General features: G+C 41.1%; 1 protein-coding gene across 1 annotated transcript; it reads right to left on the reverse strand.

The window, feature by feature from the left end:
• Positions 1 to 5601: 5601 nt before the first annotated feature.
• LOC131238027 (spore wall protein 2-like) lies at positions 5602 to 10840 on the reverse strand. Its single transcript, XM_058236155.1, has 4 exons — positions 10672 to 10840; positions 8364 to 8419; positions 6243 to 6830; positions 5602 to 6128 (listed from the first exon to the last, which is right to left on the reverse strand). The coding sequence occupies exons 2-4, from the start codon at positions 8410 to 8412 to the stop codon at positions 5602 to 5604; spliced, it is 1164 nt and encodes a 387-aa protein (XP_058092138.1). The 5' UTR covers positions 8413 to 8419; positions 10672 to 10840.
• Between the last annotated feature and the right edge of the window lie 7793 nt (positions 10841 to 18633).

The raw sequence follows: 18633 nt of genomic DNA on the forward strand, positions 1-18633 counted from the left end.
CTTCTTTTTTTTTTTTCCCCGGTTAATTCATCGGCTTGCGGCCTGACCTAAAAGATCACATTGTCGCATATCTTATCCATTCAATTATACTAGCATACGAGGTTCAAATAAATAGGCCCACTGTGATGTCTGCATGGCTTCCAGTCTGTCCATATATGTGCGCCCTTTTGTTCTCCTTGGCTTCCAAAAACAAGGCCGATCCAAAGCTCAATTGGGACACACCATGTAAATATCATGCTTGGGTCCTTACTCTTACTCCGGTGGTAGACACTTGGGAGTTTCAACACGTGGTCGAGGGTTCGAGTACCCATAGGTGGTGAAATCCCACCATGGCGTGAGTGTGTGGTGGTGTGTGTGCGTGTGTTAAAAAAAAAAAAAAAAATGTAAATATCATGCCTAAAAGTTCCAAAAACACATGGTGTGGCCCAACTGAGTTTTGGAATGGCCAAATTTTGGGGTGTCCATTCATCCTAGTGGGGTGCATCTTCTGAATAGATTGGATGGCAAATACAAAACATGGACGACCCCATGCACAATCTGGAAGGTTTTTCATAGTGGGCTTTCCCTGTGGTGTGGCTAACCTGAGTTGGCTTGATTTTTGGGTGCCAAGGAGGCCATAAAGGATGGCACATGATGGGTGGGTTAGACGTCATGCACATCATGGTGGACCACACACATCACGTTCGGGGCTAAGCTTAATCTACAAAGCTTTGTAGTGGATCCGGACTCATTTAATTAGCTCTAGCTGCATTTGGAGGCACAAATAATAATTGAATTGCGAAGGGCAGTTTAATTAAGAAGAAATGATAAAAATTAATGATGTTTCCCAGTATTTATAAAGAGGAAGTAGAACCCCAACTGCAGCCATGTTCCTTTTGTGCACGTTTGGATGCACTGTCAAGTTGAATTGCAGTTACCAGACTAGTCAAGTGGAAACAACGAATTTCTGACTTTATTGGAACTCATATCAAAGTGCAGCCTCCTCACAATCCCATTAATTACTTTCTTGGTGAAAGAAATGTAACTACAAATCGAGGGGTGATTTTCTTCATTGCCAGAGCTAGGAAATATCAGCAGTGTTTATCATTTCATCTGATTAAGATGATTGTTTTCAATTAGAGATCAAGAAACGTTCATTAGGTCCAACTTGGAAGCATAGTTCAAAAACCTGAAAACTTGAATTGACTCCATCTCCAGTCGAGTCAGGTTGACTTGAAGACTCGAACAGGTCTTAAAGTGACTTGACTTGAGATTATAATATGTGATTTAAGAATAAGAGGTGTGATTCTTCTTCTTCTTCTTTTCTTTTTTTATTTTTTAATTCTTACTCACACTCACACCTCACAGACAGACACACGTACTCACACCACAGTGGAATTTCACCACAATGGGTAATCGAACCCATGACCTCATGTTGAAACTCTTGTGAGTCTACCGAGGCATGAGCAAGGACCCAAACTTATCTACAAATATAAGTTTATCCAAAAAATAATAAAAATAAAAAATAAAACAAGAAGCACAACTGCTGCTCGTGGAAAGCTGGTAATAGTGTTTTGCTATCAATCGCATTGCTGCAGGTTTGATTTTTTTAGGCTTGCATTATTTTATTTTATTTTTATGGCTAAAAGCCCCTGGACCGGGTGGTTAACTTTGAGTTTTTCAAGTTGTTGAGCCAACTCGATGAGTCTTGTCAAGTTCGGACTGAGTCAAGCTCCCAACTGAGTTTCTCAGAGACTCAGCTCGAAAGTCGAGTCAGTGAGTTTTTGAACTATGCTGGGAAGTAATGTGATTGCAATTTTGAACCCAGCCATGAATACTAGTGAAGGAAATCACAATTTGGTTATTTCAACTTTATTATAATAATTATTGCATTTCAATTTAATAATAGTATGCTCCTTTTAATTCATTATTAAATGACGATAATTACTTTCCCTGTGTAGCATGTCGGCAATGAGATTTAGGCTTTGGGAACAACCACAGGCCAGGGTTTTCTCTGGTTTTGTTCTCAAGGGTCTGAAAGTGAGGTTCCTCAAGTGATGATTATCCAAAGAACAGTTTCTGTCAGAGTCTCATCATCAAGGGGAAATTAGAGATGCATCCAAACACACCCTAACTGTTTATTAGACCCTTCTTCCCTAATAATTTCAGGGCAGTAGAGCAGTTTGTTGAAGATATGCTTCCATGGACATTTCCTCTATTCACTCAATCTCAACTTTTGCATTTTGTACATTTACCCAAAATGCTCTTCTGATTTTCTCAAAGCATAATGCACGTGATTGAGATTTTCTCAAGTAAAGACCCAGAAAATACAACAAACAATCCATTATTACTCTCGTGATCATCGCATCTTTTGACTAGTGCAGTTGAGGCCGGGTGTCTAGTTAGTAATCTTTCCCTTACTGGTTGTCACCCAAGAAATAAGAACATTATGACTCCCGATCTATGGTTGTAAGAATCATGAAATATATGATGGGGTTGATTTGTATGGAATCTATGACTCACTTGGTTGGACGGTTCCTGCCCTATTCAAATCAAGTACTTACTTGCATTTTAAGAAATATTGAAATTGATTTTAGTTTTTTATGACCATTTAGTTATTCAGGAGGGGACATCATCAGTGCCCACATGCTACTAATGTCCCATTACTGTCGCAATAATCCTTTTGTTTTAGATTGTCAAAATTGTAGAAATGATTTCGAATGAAGGATCCTATTTATAGATGAAGTTGAAATCTAATGAAAGCATTCATCCTATTAGAAGTGAACTCAATCTGCTATATTCTGCTCCTTCAGTGACACCTCATATTTCAATCGAGAGGTTGTTGCTACTTTCATGGTTTATATATATATATATATATATATATACACACACACACACACACACATATAGAATACTAAAATTTCATTAAAAGAGAACAAAATACAAAGAAAGATGGCAGACAATTTTCATGGTATTCATGTCTGATAAGCTGCTGTTCCTTCCATTGTTATGATATTTTCATTTTGGCAATTGATGGTAGTATTAGTTGGAAATAATGAAGGTGAGAGAGCATAGGCATATTACAAATGAAGTAGATAGGAAAATGTAAATCATACTAGCGCAAGCCAAGGCTGCATTACTCATCGAAGCAACTATTTTGAAGGAAAATGTTTTTTTTTTTTTTTTTTAATTTTATTTTATTTTAAATTCACTGAATTCTATTCTGCCAATGATTTGAAAAATAATAATAATAATAATAATAATCAACAAACAAATGGCATGTAGCAACCAAGCCATTTTATACACCATTTGTATCCTTTTCAAACATGATTTTTCTATTTATACTATTTTGGAAACAAGAGCTATATGTATGAATCTTCATGCCAAGTTAGGCTGCAAATCTATAGGGCTACATACAATCCAATGTGAATTCTTCCATTTTTTATTTTTTTATTTTTCCAGCAGAAAGAGTGATTCTTGTTCATTCACAAGATGTGTAACCACATTAAGAACAGATTGTACCTGGAGAGCCTACCCTTCTGCGCGGATAAACTGAACTGCTGTTTGGATTGGTGGAAAAGAAAGATTCAACCGTGGAAAGGAAATCGATTTCCTCATATGTGACATTTTTTACTGTTTGCGAGGATCTGTTTCAGTTTGATTGATTAGAACCAAATGTTTCACAAGTAAAAAATCAGAACTCATTGTTATTTCAATGCTTCACAACAACTATTTTTATCTGTTCTTCAAATATTTTCTATTCAACGTGAAAGGAAAAAAAAAAAAATCTATTTTCGTCTTTCCTTCATCTGCCGTTTCAACACATCCTACAAAACCCATACCTTGGCTTCCTGTTAATATGCTGTTATGGCAAAAATAATATCTAAACTAGTGTAGAAGAAATCAAATGCATACCCAGTCAGTCTTTCCAGCAGAAAGAGTGATTCTGATTCATTCATGAGAGGTGTAACCACATTAAGATACAGATTGTATCAGGGGAGCCTACACTTCTGCTTGGATAAGCTGAACTACTAATTTTAAGCCTCTTTTTTCTGTTTCATTTAGGGGCTGTTGGGATGGGTGGAAAACAAGATTCAACCGTGGAAAGGAAATCAATTTCCTCATTTGTAACATTTTTTACTGTTTGTGAAAGCAAAAGTAGCTGTGCAAATTAGTTTTCCTCAAGAAGGGTCATTTCCATTTCCTCAATTTTTATTTTTATTTTTAAATGACTTGGAGATTTCCATGTTTTTTGAGAGTTCTCTCTCAGATTTTGACCATTGACCTTTCCATATTTCCATGGAAATTTTGTATACCGAAACAAACAGTTTTTTTTTTAGGATTCTTTTCAATACTACTATTTCCACATATTTCTTCAGATGTGGCGTTTTCCTTTCTGGATTTACATTTTTGGATTCCACCAATCCAAACATGCCTTAAAGATATTAGAATCTGGATATGCAAATCTTCAAAAGGCTAATATTGGTGGATCCACCATTTATTTGAATTGCTAGAATTAGTTCAATAGGCTGGCAATGTCCAAATTATAACTCTCCTTAATATTCATAAATCATAATGAGCAAGTGGCCATCAAACCTCCAATCACATTTGAAACACAAACAAAATTTGAATAGGAATACAAGCAATGGCTGCACACATAGTCATTGTACTTCTGAGAGTAATGGCTCACATGTAAATAATCTAGAATTCTGACATTATATCGTTTTCAGGTGTCATTGTGGAAGCCAAAGCTCAACTAGATGGAATTTGTGAATAAGCAAGAAGCGAATGGGAATTACCTTCCTCAAAAGGGCTCTATAAAAGCAAAAGATGCTGCAGAGCTTCTGAGGGACTCTTTTTATACTAATCAACAATGCAGATTTCTTGTATTTACTTCTTCTATTAATTTTTCTCCTATTGCTCTAATGCTTCCATTGTCCTCAGTCCTCTTCAGCGACCCTGTCTGTTCATTAGTTGGGACTTACAGTACTGCATATCCTTGCCTAAAAATAAGATCCATTCATCAAGTGGGCCACACTTGTTGGGTACGTAAATGTTGACAGGTTAATCTTGCGTACAAAATAGGACATGTATTTGACACTGATGGCCAATTGTTTGATTTTTTGTACCATTTTCTTCAATTCAAATAGAAAATCTGTTGTCCATCAAAAGAACAAGGCCCAACAGTAAATATTCAGTGAGTATGTTTGGCGGCTTACACCTAGTTCACAGTGGGGGCCACTTCAAGAATGGCCTGATCTTGAACACATATTCTGTGAAGAGGATTGTTGTGAATATTCTACTCATCTCTATTATCTAATGGAAAAAAAAAAAAAAAAAAAACTCCCGTTTCAGGTTGTGACTGTGGCATGTGGTACTGAAGACCTATTGCAATAGGTGAGGCATGGTATGTTTTACTTACTTGTTTATGAAGGATAAGAGCTTGTACATAGTATGAAAAAAAAAAAAAACATAAATATGAAACAACAACAGTTTCAATATACTGGTAAAATCTATCTCACTTCAAACAAAAGAGCTGAGTGTTAGAAAAACAGTATTCACTAGTGAAAAATTCGAAAGATTTAACAGTTTCTTGATGGAAAAATAAGGAATTATCTAGAATCAGTCCACGATAACCCATTGGCTCTCGCTTGAAGATAAGCTTTCATTATCGCTTGTACCTTCAGGTTCTCCTCTTGCTTCGTCCATGCCCAACTCACTCAATGACCCATCACTCCCATCTAGCACAACATTGTTACCATCATCGCCGTACTCACCATCAGCAGCAATGTCTCTGTTGATGCCGTCCTCACCATCGGCAATGTCTCTGTTGACGCTGTCCTCACCATCGGCAATGTCTCCGTTGACGCCGTACTCACCATCCGCAATGTCTCCATCATCGCCGTACTCACCATCGGCAATGTCTCTGTTGACGCCGTACTCACCATCGGCAATGTCTCCATCATCACCACCATCAGCAATGTCTCCATCGACGCCGTCCTCACCACCATCAGCAATGTCTCCATCGACGCCGTCCTCACCACCATCAGCAATGTCTCCATTGACGCCGTCCTCACCACCATCAGCAATGTCTCCATTGACATGAGCAATGTCTCCATTGACGCCGTCCTCAACACCATCAGCAATGTCTCCATTGACGCCGTCCTCACCACCATCAGCAATGTCTCCATCGACATGAGCAATGTCTCCATTGACGCCGTCCTCACCACCATCAGAAATGTCTCCATTGATGCCGTCCTCACCACCATCAGCACCGTCCTCACCACCATCAGCATTGTCACCATTCTCTCTGTCATTGTCGTGATGATCACTACCTTTGCTACCTTCATTGCTCACATCAACTCGGCCGTCGCCATTTTCCTGCTTGTCATCGACGCCATCCTCATCATCATCAACAACAATGTTGTCATTATCACCTTCATCACCGTCACTGTCATGATGGTTACTAGCAATAACTTCATTGCTCGCATCGCCATCTTCATCGTGCTTGCTGCCGTCAGCCTGACTTGGGTAATCAGGATTATCATCACTGCCATGATGGCAGCAACAATAATAACAATGATCACCACCATCATTGGTATCATCACCATTGCCACCATCTTCACCATCAATTACAGTTACGTGATACTCGTTATCACCATCATGAACTTCACCACTATCATCTTCACCATCAGTTACATTTACGTGATATTCAGATACATAATACTCGTTATCACCATCATGAACTTCACCACTATCATCTTCACCATTAGTTACAGTTACGTCATACTCAGATACGTAATACTCTTTATCACCATCATGAACTTTGCCACCATCATCATTGCTATCATCTTCACCAATAGTTAGAAAACAATCAATCTTGTCGATGAACAAAACAACAACAGGACAGATGAAAAGGATGAAAAGGACGTAAGTCGGCACACGAAGAGAATTGAGGGCGAAGATGAAGTTATCGTGGTCGTGGCCGAATACCACAGAGAGTAGTTTCAAAACGGAGATGCTAATATTCCAAACACTAAGAAAACGGCCGAACTTGTTTAAACGTTCCCACAAAATCAACATCCTCCGCCTGATTCTATCCTCATGTTTAGGCCCTAAAACACAAAAAAATTAAAAAATTAAAAAATAATAAAATTTAGCAGTATGCACGGAATAATGGGATTCCAATCATAGGTTTTTGTGTGGGGCAACATGATTTGATCAAACCCCATTAATCATGTGTAAATCACAGAGGATGAAGTGAAAATACAAAAACCAGACTGATCCAAAACTCAGGTGGCCCACACCGTGAGAATTTAGAGATTATAGGAAATAATTTACATTTATTGCATTGGTGTGGCACATCATAGTTTAGTATCGGGATGATATTTTGTATGTAGATTAAAATAAGGATTCCAACCTGATGGACGTACTGGATTTACACGTACAAAAATATTGGGTTGTTTTAGAAAAAGGGTTGATATAGTGGATTGGAATAAAACACCCAAGTGAGCCCAAAGTGTTGTATCTGTGAAATCTGTTCCATCCATCAGATTCTATCCTTGATTCAATGCCTTGGTGGGGAATAAATCAGAGACATCCATAACTCAGATGGGCCACACCACAGGGGATTGAAGATGGGATTCCGACTATAAGTTTGTCTGTGGGGCTACCATGTTGTGTAGCTATGATCAAACTCATTAAATAGGTGTAACTCATCAGGATGAAGGCAAAAACCAGCTTGATCGAAATATCAGGTGGGCCACACCATGAGGAGCAATTTCAAATTGCTACCATTGTTTCTGCCCACCAGAGTTTTGGATCTGCCTCATTTTGGGCCCATATCATAGCATGATAAGGAAAAACAGATGACCAAACAAGGTGGATCCATATCATAACATGATCAGGCAAAACATGTACCAGGTGAATTTTGCATCAACATAACAGTGGGCCCCACCTAGCTTCCTGTATCAGGAACTTCCCGTGACGGGCTGTAGGAGAGTTCCTCACCTTTATGTAAGTGCAAATTCCTATGTGGGCCAAGTAGACCCATATATGATTAACAACAACCGTCGTATAGGATTTTCACATCGTTAATAAGAACATGGCCCAAAAATAAACATGAATGTATAACTAAAAAGCCACTCGATTATAGGCATGCTAAATGGACGGTTACAGTAACAATAGTACGGCCATCAACTTTGCACGCCCTTATTTTAAAGGTCAGGATCATCTGAAAATGGCTGTTTTGGGTCCAATTTCAATCCACCATTGTCACTCCTATCCTGTGGTTCACCTTGACCTACGAGGCTACTTGGGCCCACACACGGTACAGGGAATTCCTATCCATTGATTTATACAGGCACACGCATATATAGACGAACCTGACATTAGTGGATTTGCTGGCAACCATAAGGTGAGATTGAGATCCATTGCTCGCCTGCTACTTCTCCCCTGACAAAAGAAAAAAGGATTATTTATAAAGCGTGCTTAGTGTCAGCGTCGGACCACTTGGCCCACCTGATGGATGGACGGTGGACCGGCCTTTTTTTTTTTTTTTTTTAGGGTGAGGTCATTTTAAGTCGTAGCTTATGTAAAGCTCAGAATTTCATCATAGAGGCCACTTGAACCACCTGATGGGTGGACCAACCTACTGTAGATTGTCAATTTCCTATTGTGCTGCACTGAAATGGGAGACGTGGTAGAATGGTACTCCTTGATCCAGGCTGCAGAATTGGACGGTCGTCATTGCAGTCACTGACCATTCGTTGTCGAAACTCTTTTTCTACCTTCCAGTTACAGATCTATAATTGGATGGCTGATATTATTTGATCATTGAGATTTTCTACTGTCCTACGATTCTAACATATGGTGGGACCCACCCAGCAGATTGTCTGTGAAACGGACTACTCGTCCAGATTATTGAGGCTAAGCTTCACTAAAATCGTAATCGTGGCTGAACGGTCTCTGATCCAGACCAGTCGTTGGGTAGGGGTCATCAAGGACCAACATGGTAGAATATCTCATCAATTGTATAATCCTTACGGAAGTGGCCTGCAAATGGACGGTATGAAAGTATATTGGCAGCGGTAAGGATTGAATCCAAAAGATGAACACTGCTCAATACTGACCTTTACAATGACTGGTTTTGATAGAATGCGAGGGGCCCATGAAAGCTCCTATGCAGAGCCTGGTTCCAAAATTGGGACACACGTGTAAGAGATCTGGCCCATTCATCTGATAATGTACGCTGGGAATAGGCCGGGGACCAAATAAATAGCGTTGATCCACTAGCAAGGCAAATCTCGCTTGTATGAGAAAAATGGACAGTTAGAGAAAACATCCAGCAATCCAATTCGAAGTACAATTATGGCTAGCCTGATTTTTGGTATTTGTCATGTCTAGAAGTGGGAACCGGACGACTCGATCCGGCTAACTCGACTCGTCCGACTCGTTTCGATCTGACTCGACCCGAACCGAATGGGTGCGTCGGTCCGGACCGAGTAGGCTTTGCACAATCCGAACTCAAACCGAGTCAAGTTCGAGTTACCCAGTAACTCGACCCGATTCGACTTGAAACTTGATCTGGTTAGACTTGACTCGATTCGAAACCTAACTCGACCCAACTCTCTAACCCTATCCGCTCACCCTATCCCAAACCCTCTCTCTCCCTCTCTCTCCCTCCCTCATCCTCTTCCAAGCCCGGCAACCACTCACCACCATCACCCTCCTCCTCCTCCTCCTCTCTCTCCCCTCTCCACTCCCTCCCTCATCCTCCTCCTCTTCCAAACCCAGCAACCACCCACCACCATCACCCTCCTCCTCCTCCTCCTCTCTCTCCTCTCCACTCCCTCCCTCATCTCTCAATCCGACTTGGAACTCGGATCGAGTCAGGCATGCTGGACTCGGCATCAAGTTCGGGTCAAGCTTATTTCATAACCGGATGAGTCGAGTCAGCCCTAACTCGGTCCAACTCGACTCGATGCCCAGCTCATGTCGCCGTGAGCACCACCTAATGAATGGCCCTGATCTCTTACACGCAGGCAGGCCCTGCGCCATAATGCAGCATCATCACCCACTTTGATTGTAGTTTTTCTTTCTTTATCATCTGTCCGCTATCCGCTAATTGAAGAATTATAGATTCCCAATATGGAGTTTTTCTTTTCTTTTCGCATCCGATATTTACAGTGGAGTCCCTCATATTGAGGGTTTGATTATTGAGGCATGGGCATCACATATTGTCGTCGTGGAAAAACAACAGGGCCCCTTTGGCCGGGTGGATTGGAAGGGATTGAATGGCATTAGGGTGGATGGCATGGATTTCAAGGTAATGACGGTGTTGTCAGTGGATTGTCTTAAGATCCATGGGATTGCTATATCGAGTTTGTTTGGCATTCCCGACCAATCTCGGGATTAAACCTTCCCATCCCTTCCAATCCCTCTAAACAAACACGTCCCAGGCAAATTTGAACGGATAGGGGTGGATTGGATGGGATTTAAAGGTACTGATGGCGTTGTCAGTGGATTGTCTTAAGATCCATGGGATTGCTATATCCCGGGTGATTTGGCACTCCCGGCCAATCCTGGGATTTAACTTCCAATCCCTTCCAATACCATCCAATCCCTTCCAATCGCAAAAATACCAATCAAAACTCAAAAGAAATAATATAAAATAAAGAAAGACTTACTAACGTGATGTTGGAGCTTTTCTTTCTTTTACCACATATCTCTATGTCTTCTTATGCCAATCTGTGATCTTCCTTATGTATCCTCCCAAACAGCAATTCCTATTACGTATGTAAGCAGTAAAAGGTAAGGAGAGTATCCGTGGAGGATTCTAGTGTTACACTGAGATCTTGTGCTAAGATGCTGGTGTGGTCATATAAGTTTTACTTCAGGATAATATTTTTGTGTTTTCAGTTTATCATAAGGAGAATGACCTTATGAGCGGCTTGGATGTCATATCAACATTACGTTAGGCCTTTGGGAAGTTTCAACGGTAGACATTTGCCTACCACTTTTTCCTATCGCGTGGCACAATTGCTTTTTGTATTTACTCATTTTTTGGCTCCAGGCCTAACAGGATCTGGAAAAACAGTTGGACAGAGTAGATTTCTCACAAATATCATGGTGGGCCCCACCTAACTTACAACGCAGAACTAGGCAAGCAGCACCGTTCGAGAAGTATCCGGAGACTGTTTGCGCTACGTAACATCTACGGGAACGCGGATTGCGTCCTACGCCCGTCCGGACCGTAATCTATCCGGGCAGGGATCTGTGGGGCCCAGCGTGATGTAAGTGTTTTATCCACTCCATTCATCGCTTTTCTCAGATAATTTTAAGTTAGCTACTCTAAAATTGAGGCAGATCCACAGATCTATCGGACCACACCAAAGGAAGCTGCACTGATAATGACACCCACCGGTGAAATCTTTATAGTGGCAGCTGTGATGTTGTTTTACCACCCAACCTATTCATAAGCTCATGTAGACATGGATGAGGTGAAAACACAAATATAAGCTTGATACGAAACTTCTCCAGCTCCCAAGAAGTTTTTCACGGTGAACGTTCAATCCCCACGGCCCGCTTAAGTCTTTTACCTATCTCAGTTCTTGGATCATACCTTAAAATGATATGAGAAAAACAATGAATGGTGTGGATAAAACACTTATATCACGGTGGAACCCACAGATCTAATCCGTCCGGGCGGGGTATGATGCAATCTGCGTCCCATCCACGGGAGCAGATTAGGTGTTACCTTTACCGTGGGCCCACTTTGATGAATGTGTTGTATATTCTAAGACGTTATCTAAACTTAAGCTGATCCAAATTTACAATGTAACATACCGATGGAAAAAAAATCATAAATGAACATTAAAACTTTTGGCTACAAAAGTTCCGGATCGAGCTGATCATTGTAGTTTCCCTTCATCCATGTCTGATTAACATTATCAACGGGTTGGATGGAAAATAAACATAGCGGATCTGATTATGATGGGCCTTGGGAAGTTTTTAAAGTTGGACATTCAACCACCACTGTTTCCTGTGGTGTGATCGACCTGAAATTTAGATCTTCTGAATTTTTAAAAGAACATCTTAAAATTGGCTGGAAAACGGATGAACGGTGTCGATATACAAAACAGCGTCAAGGTAGCCCCATGGTGACGGTAACAATTACCCGGGCGACACGTAATCCGCTCCCGAACCAAGCGCTTGAATTCTCTTCGACGCGGATTTCCTGCGAAAGCCTTTCGCAGAAGTTGCTGCGCTCGGAACCCATGTGGGACCTACAGCGATGTTTGTGAGAAATCCTCCCCGTCCATCCATTTTGTGAGTTCATTTTAGGACATGAGCCTAAAAAATGAACCGTATCCAATGCTCAAGTGGGCCGAAAACGTGATAATTGAATGTCGACAGTTGAAATATTCGTGGGACCACAGTAGTTTTGAATCATGCTAATATTTGTGTTTTCAGTTCAAACCAGTAGGAATGACGTTATTAACGGTATGGATGTCATGTAAACATCCCTGTCGAACCCAGGGAGGTTTCAAGGGTAGGAATTTCCCTAACCACCTTTTACTTTAATACGGCCAACTTAAGTCTCGGATCCTGCTCACTTTTGGTGTCGTGTACTAAAATGATCTCAAAAAACGGATGTACGGAGTGGATTCCTGACAAACATCAAAGTGAGCCCCCCTAAGTTCCCACAGCAGGAACGTCCTGCGAAAGGCTTTCGCAGGAAATCTGCGTCCGGGCCATCATGGTGTTTGTGAGAAATCCATCCATCCATCGGTTTCCCCAAATAATCAGACGTAAACCGTAAGATAGATCCAAAACTAAGGTGGGCTTCACGATAGGAAACAGTGAGGATTGAACATCTGGCGTTGAAACATTAATCAGGACAACAGTAGTTTTGTATCATCCTAATATATTTCTGTTTTCAGTGCATCCCACTAAAAATGACCTTATGAACGGTGTGGATGGTATATAAACATTACGGTGAACCCAGAGAGGTTTCAACGGTAGAAATTTCCTTCCTACTTTCCAGTCCTACGGCCCACTGGAGTTTGGGATATTTCTCATTTTTAGCTTAATGTCGTATTATTAGATGGAAAAAGATGGATGGTGTGAATTTCTCACAAATATCGAGGTGGCCCCACTTCGCTTCTGAGCGCAGAAGCTCCTGTCGCAGGCAGTCGGCGTCAGCTAAACGCCGATTTTGATCGGAGGCGGCCAGCGGCTACTTGTCGTTGCTTTGTAGGCCCACCATGATGTATGTATTTCATCTACTGTATCTATCCATTTTTCTGTATCTATCCATTTTTCAGTTCATTTCATGGCATGAGCCTAAAGACAAGGTAGATCCAAATCTCAAGTAGACCATATCACGGGAAATAATGTTGATTGAACCGTCCACCATTTAAAACTTCTTGTGGCCCACATTCATCCATTTTTTTCAGCCATTTTAGCACGTGATCCAAAAAATTAAGAATATCGAAATCTATGGTGGTCTACACAAAAGGAAACAGCAGTGATCAAATGCCCCATTAAAAAAATTTCAGGGTCCACTAATGTTTATCTGCCATCTAACTCATTGATAATGTCAAATATACTTGGATGAACGAAAACGATACAGATAATTTTGATCCAATAAATTTTGTGACATGGTCATTCATTAGAGCTGTACATGAACTCAGTTGGCTTGGTTAACTCGCTCGACTCGACTCGAAAAAACTCAATTCAATTTGGCTTGAAACTAAGTTCCACTCGAGTCGAGCTAATTTTTGAGCTTGAAAAAATTTCAAATTGAGCTCGAACTTGACTCAATTTGAATCAATTCGACTAGGATCGAGCTCACTTAATATACATATTTTATGAATATTTATATTTAAATAAATTATATATAATATATAATATATATTATATACATTAAAAATCCTAAAATCTAAACTCGAACTCGGTTCGAAAGATCAAGCTCAAGCTTGACTGTATACCTGTATGCCGCGTCTCCCACTGTGTCGTGGTCGATTGGGAGGGGGTGTGGCCTTATCCGCCTGAGGGAGTAGGCATAGCTAGGTTGAGTTTGACCAGCTCTTAAATGGGTCCGCTATCGACGAGTCGGGTAGGTATTGATATACTGCTGGCAGGCGGGTAGTGAGGTCTTTTCCACTCGTTGGGCTACGCGGCCTGCATGGGTAGTAGGCAATTTGGAGTGTACTAGACCCTGGTAATGATCCCAGAGATGTACAGTACTGATTTGTGGAGTAGAAGTTGCATATTCATTCATTCATTCACTATCCACTCGGGCTGGTGGTGCGCAACTATTTATTACGTGTACCTTCGAAATGGCCAAGATTTCGGTTGGGGCGCGCGACTAACCTGAGTTCAGGAGTTTACCACATTAAGTCTGACTATCCAAATTTAGGTATAGGACTGGTTTGGATAGAAGTCCCTTGTGATGGACCATATAGCCTGCGATACTACGTACTATCATCCCGACTTCACACTCTAGCATGGTCATTCCATTCGCACCGCATATCGCATTACATCCGCAACATATGATACTTTAGGTTACTATGTTTCTGCATTTATATAGCATAGATACGACTGACGGTATTCGTAGACTCATCAGGATTTGCATATTGTATTGCATTATCGACATCTAATATTTGGCTTGCTGTCTCCGCATTGCATAGCTGATCTACATTGCTTCATTAGTATATGATATTATTTTTATTATATTTATGTATCGCATAGCTTGGATAAGGCTGATGGTATTTATGGGCCTATCAGTATGTTTTCACATTACTCTAATATCGTATGATTTATGAACCTGCCAGTATTTCTGATATTATATGATTTATGAGCTTGTCAGTATTTCCGTTTACTCTAATTTCTTTTATATTGCTTACTTAGCACTTACCTTGTGCACACACTTTTACCACCCACTAAACTTTCTATAAGCTTATGTACGATAGATGCGTGCAGGTAGCGTTAGGTTGTAGCAGCGTTGAGTATGGAGCATGCAGCGGTCTTCTGAAGCTTTGATTTTAACATATGTATTTCCATTTCAATATTGTATTCAAATGTTTATATTAGTGGATATGCGATGATGATGTTGCCTTTGTGATTTAGATAAACTTGTGGTTATTCTTCTTACGAGAGAAATGTACATTAGAAAATCCTCCTTGTAAGATCCCAGGATCTGAATCTGGCATATGAGTATTGGGAGCCGAGAATGGGATACTACGAAGGTTGTCGGCACCGGATTCGACGATCAGGATTCCTGTGAGTCTGATCTCCGGGTTTGGGGCGTGACAGGGTAAGTCCTTTTCTCTTTGTAATTTATGCTTTCATAGTGAATTTCTATCGCTTTATGCTGTGATTTTTTTCCCGCAAGGGTTTTCCACATTAAATTTGCGTGTTCTCTTGTTTGTGCTTGGTGTCATTGAATTGTTATCCTAAATCTAGATCTGTGTGATTCTGCAGCACACATCCCAACATGTTCTATCAGTAAAAACTTCTTACGGCTCTCCTTAATGTTTAGTAGTGTTTATTTACCATACAACTTGTTGATAAGGTTATATAAGACTGGATAAAAGGAAAAAATAAATATGAGCTTGATCAGACTTTTGTTGCCAATTAATGGTCAATCACCACTGTTTTTTATGATATGGTCCACCTGGTAATTGAATTTGCTTCATTTTTGGCATAAAGACCTAAAATGATTTGGAAAACCAGATGGACAGCATGGATACATAATATATACATCAAGATGGGCCCCACGGTAAGGGTAGTAGCGTTTTGGGTGAGGCGGAGGTCTCACCTAATCACTCTCCATTTTTGGCCCTACAAGAAGTGCGGTGTACCACACACTACCTTCCTTGGTGGTGTGTTGCTGTCACCAAGTTTTGTGAGCCTCACCATGATATATGTGTCAAATCCATGAGGTTCATCCATTTTTGTGAGATCATTTTAGGGCATAAAACCAAAAATAAAACATATATAAAGTTAAAGTGGACCACACCATAAAAAGCAGTGGAGATTGAATGCTTACCATTGAAGACTTCATTAAGGCCACAAAAGTTTTTGATGTAGATGATATTTATTTTGCCACTTCGTGATGAACAGGTTGGATCACAAATAAACATCAATGTTAAAGTCGCAAATGTTGGCCCATTTATTAAACAGGTTGGCCATGGTCTGATCTCGCCCAACCTGAACCCAACCCATTGCCACCCCTAAACTGCGTTCACCCAGTCCGGACCACATAGGGCATGATATTCAGGCTGGCTTTACTGATGGATCTGAGAGTCGGGCCCAAACCAGGCCCATGTCATGTCCTGTGGGTACCTGGCAGGGCAGTCCGGTTAGAGGTGGCAATGGGTTGGATCCCTGACCCAACTGACCCATTTACTAAACGGGCCAAGAATTCCAGCCTCAACCTAACAAAAACATGAGCTGCTTAAAATTCATCAAGTCCAAGCCCAGCTCGACCTGACCCATTTAATTGTAAATAGGTTGGGCTGGACAGACCTGACCCAACCCACCACAACCATGCTTGTGTTTGACAATGGAATATGGTGCTAAAGGTAATGCCTAGCTTAACCCAATTAGTGGATGTATTGATACAAATTCTATATTAATTTGTTTAAGGTTTTGCGCCCAAAGATAAGCCCAATGGACGGGTCAGATTAGGTAGAGTTAAACCCGATCCCAGCCCAACCCACTACTACTACCCGTTTTCTTGAACTGGCCATATTTACCCATTTGGCTTGGCCCAAACTCGCCTGAGAGGAAGCTGCAAGTTGACGCGTGGGGTGCCCCGACTCGTTGCCATGCCCAAGCCTAGTCAATTGCATATGGTCCCATACGAGGCCTTTCACGCAGTGACTACAAGATCAATGCCACTCATCAGGTGGATCCTAGTCTGCATATTCACGTCTGCCAAGAATCAGACAGGTTTTCTCATCTGGTGGACCACACAAGTACATTGAATGTAGACCGTTGGTCAATCGTCTTAACCATTCATTTCTTTGGCATCCATGTGTCATACTGGGTGAACTGCTGGCCTAGAATCTACATGGTGAATCGCACCTGATTAGCCACTTGAGACATTTTGAAGAGAAGGTGCATGACTGACCTAAACCGACTGGTGGGTCCAGATGAGTTAGAAGGATGGACCACTTACCAATACCCATATGCTGGCATGAGCAGAACAAAACAAGCCAAGATGGTGTTCTTTATTTCATAATCACGACACTCATCATGTTTCTTCAGCTCTGACTTCTGCAAATGCAAGATGTCTAGCCGATATCTTGCATATGATCACTTGCGTCCCTATGGTAATACGATTGAGCTGTGTGTGGCCCACCTCTGATGTTTATGCGGAATCCAAACCGTCAATCTGATTACTCCTCATGTTCACCGTTCAAAAAAAGAATCGTCCCCATCCAGATTGTTAAAAATGGTCCTTTCACATGTACAAAATCTTCCGCGTCAAAAATCTGTGAACTTGCTGATGAGAAGGATTCTATAATTGAATCTGTAGAAGTTATTTTGGACGTAGACAATCCATCATGGATCTGGACCAGCCATCTCATCCAGTCCTCCACTTTCCAAGGGCCATTGAACGAAGGAATTCTAACCGTTCTATCAACGCATGAAAAATGGATGGTCCAGATAAGTTAGTGCAAAAAAGGAAAATTATTAAAGGTTAACTCATCCAAGTAGACAGTCCCTACGGGAGCCGTAGTGGGTGTTTCCCTGACAGTGGGGCCTACCTTTGTGCATCTATGGTATATCCACGCCGTCCATCAGTTTTTCCAGCTCATTTTAGGGCACGGGCCCAAAAATGAATCAGATCCAAGTCTTAAGTTGCCCACATCACAGGAAACATTGGACATTGACCATTAAAAACTTCTTGTGGAACCATGCCCTAAAATGAGCTGGAAAAACTGATGGACGGCGTGGATATACAGTTCATGCATTAAGGTGGGCCCCATGGTCAGGGAAACACCCACTACGGTGTTACCCGGATAATACCTGATCCACCCACCCCGTAGAGTTCTAGTCTATCGCAAGAAGTGCTTTGAACTGATTGTCCTTATCATCTGATCGTTCGTCTGGAAACTGTAGCCAGAACAGAAAGAGGCACAAGTTGGAAGGTTGTGATCAACCGTTCTAAATGATCTTTCCACCGTCCCATGCAGATAGTGCCTTTGATCATCCAGTTAGGGTGATTTTCGGGCCATGTACAGTCAATGGTGGACCCATTTTATTCAATGGTCTTCAGTGATAATGGGTGGGCCCACTTAGGCCCCACATGGGAGTTTGCACCAAAAGAAGGTAGAATGGTTCGTACAGGATCATTGCTGTACCATAGCAAGAAGACTTCACTTGCCAGGATCTCGAAGGGTGCAAATGTACCGTTGGAGGCCTTTTTTGAATTTAAATTTACAGAGTCCTGTTATATAAATTCTCAGTTTGAGAAATCCTCCAGTGCTATCTGAGCACTATAATTTATAGTGCTCCTAGTTGCATTGGTCATTTGAACAGTCTAATTAGTCGATCTGTACTGTCCATTCAATTAAAAATACATTTCATGGGCTAGCATGCAAAATCACACTGATCGGATGTCTGAATCAATAGTTG

This window comes from Magnolia sinica, chromosome 2 (assembly GCF_029962835.1).
Source record: "Magnolia sinica isolate HGM2019 chromosome 2, MsV1, whole genome shotgun sequence".
Taxonomy (NCBI): Eukaryota; Viridiplantae; Streptophyta; class Magnoliopsida; order Magnoliales; family Magnoliaceae; genus Magnolia; species Magnolia sinica.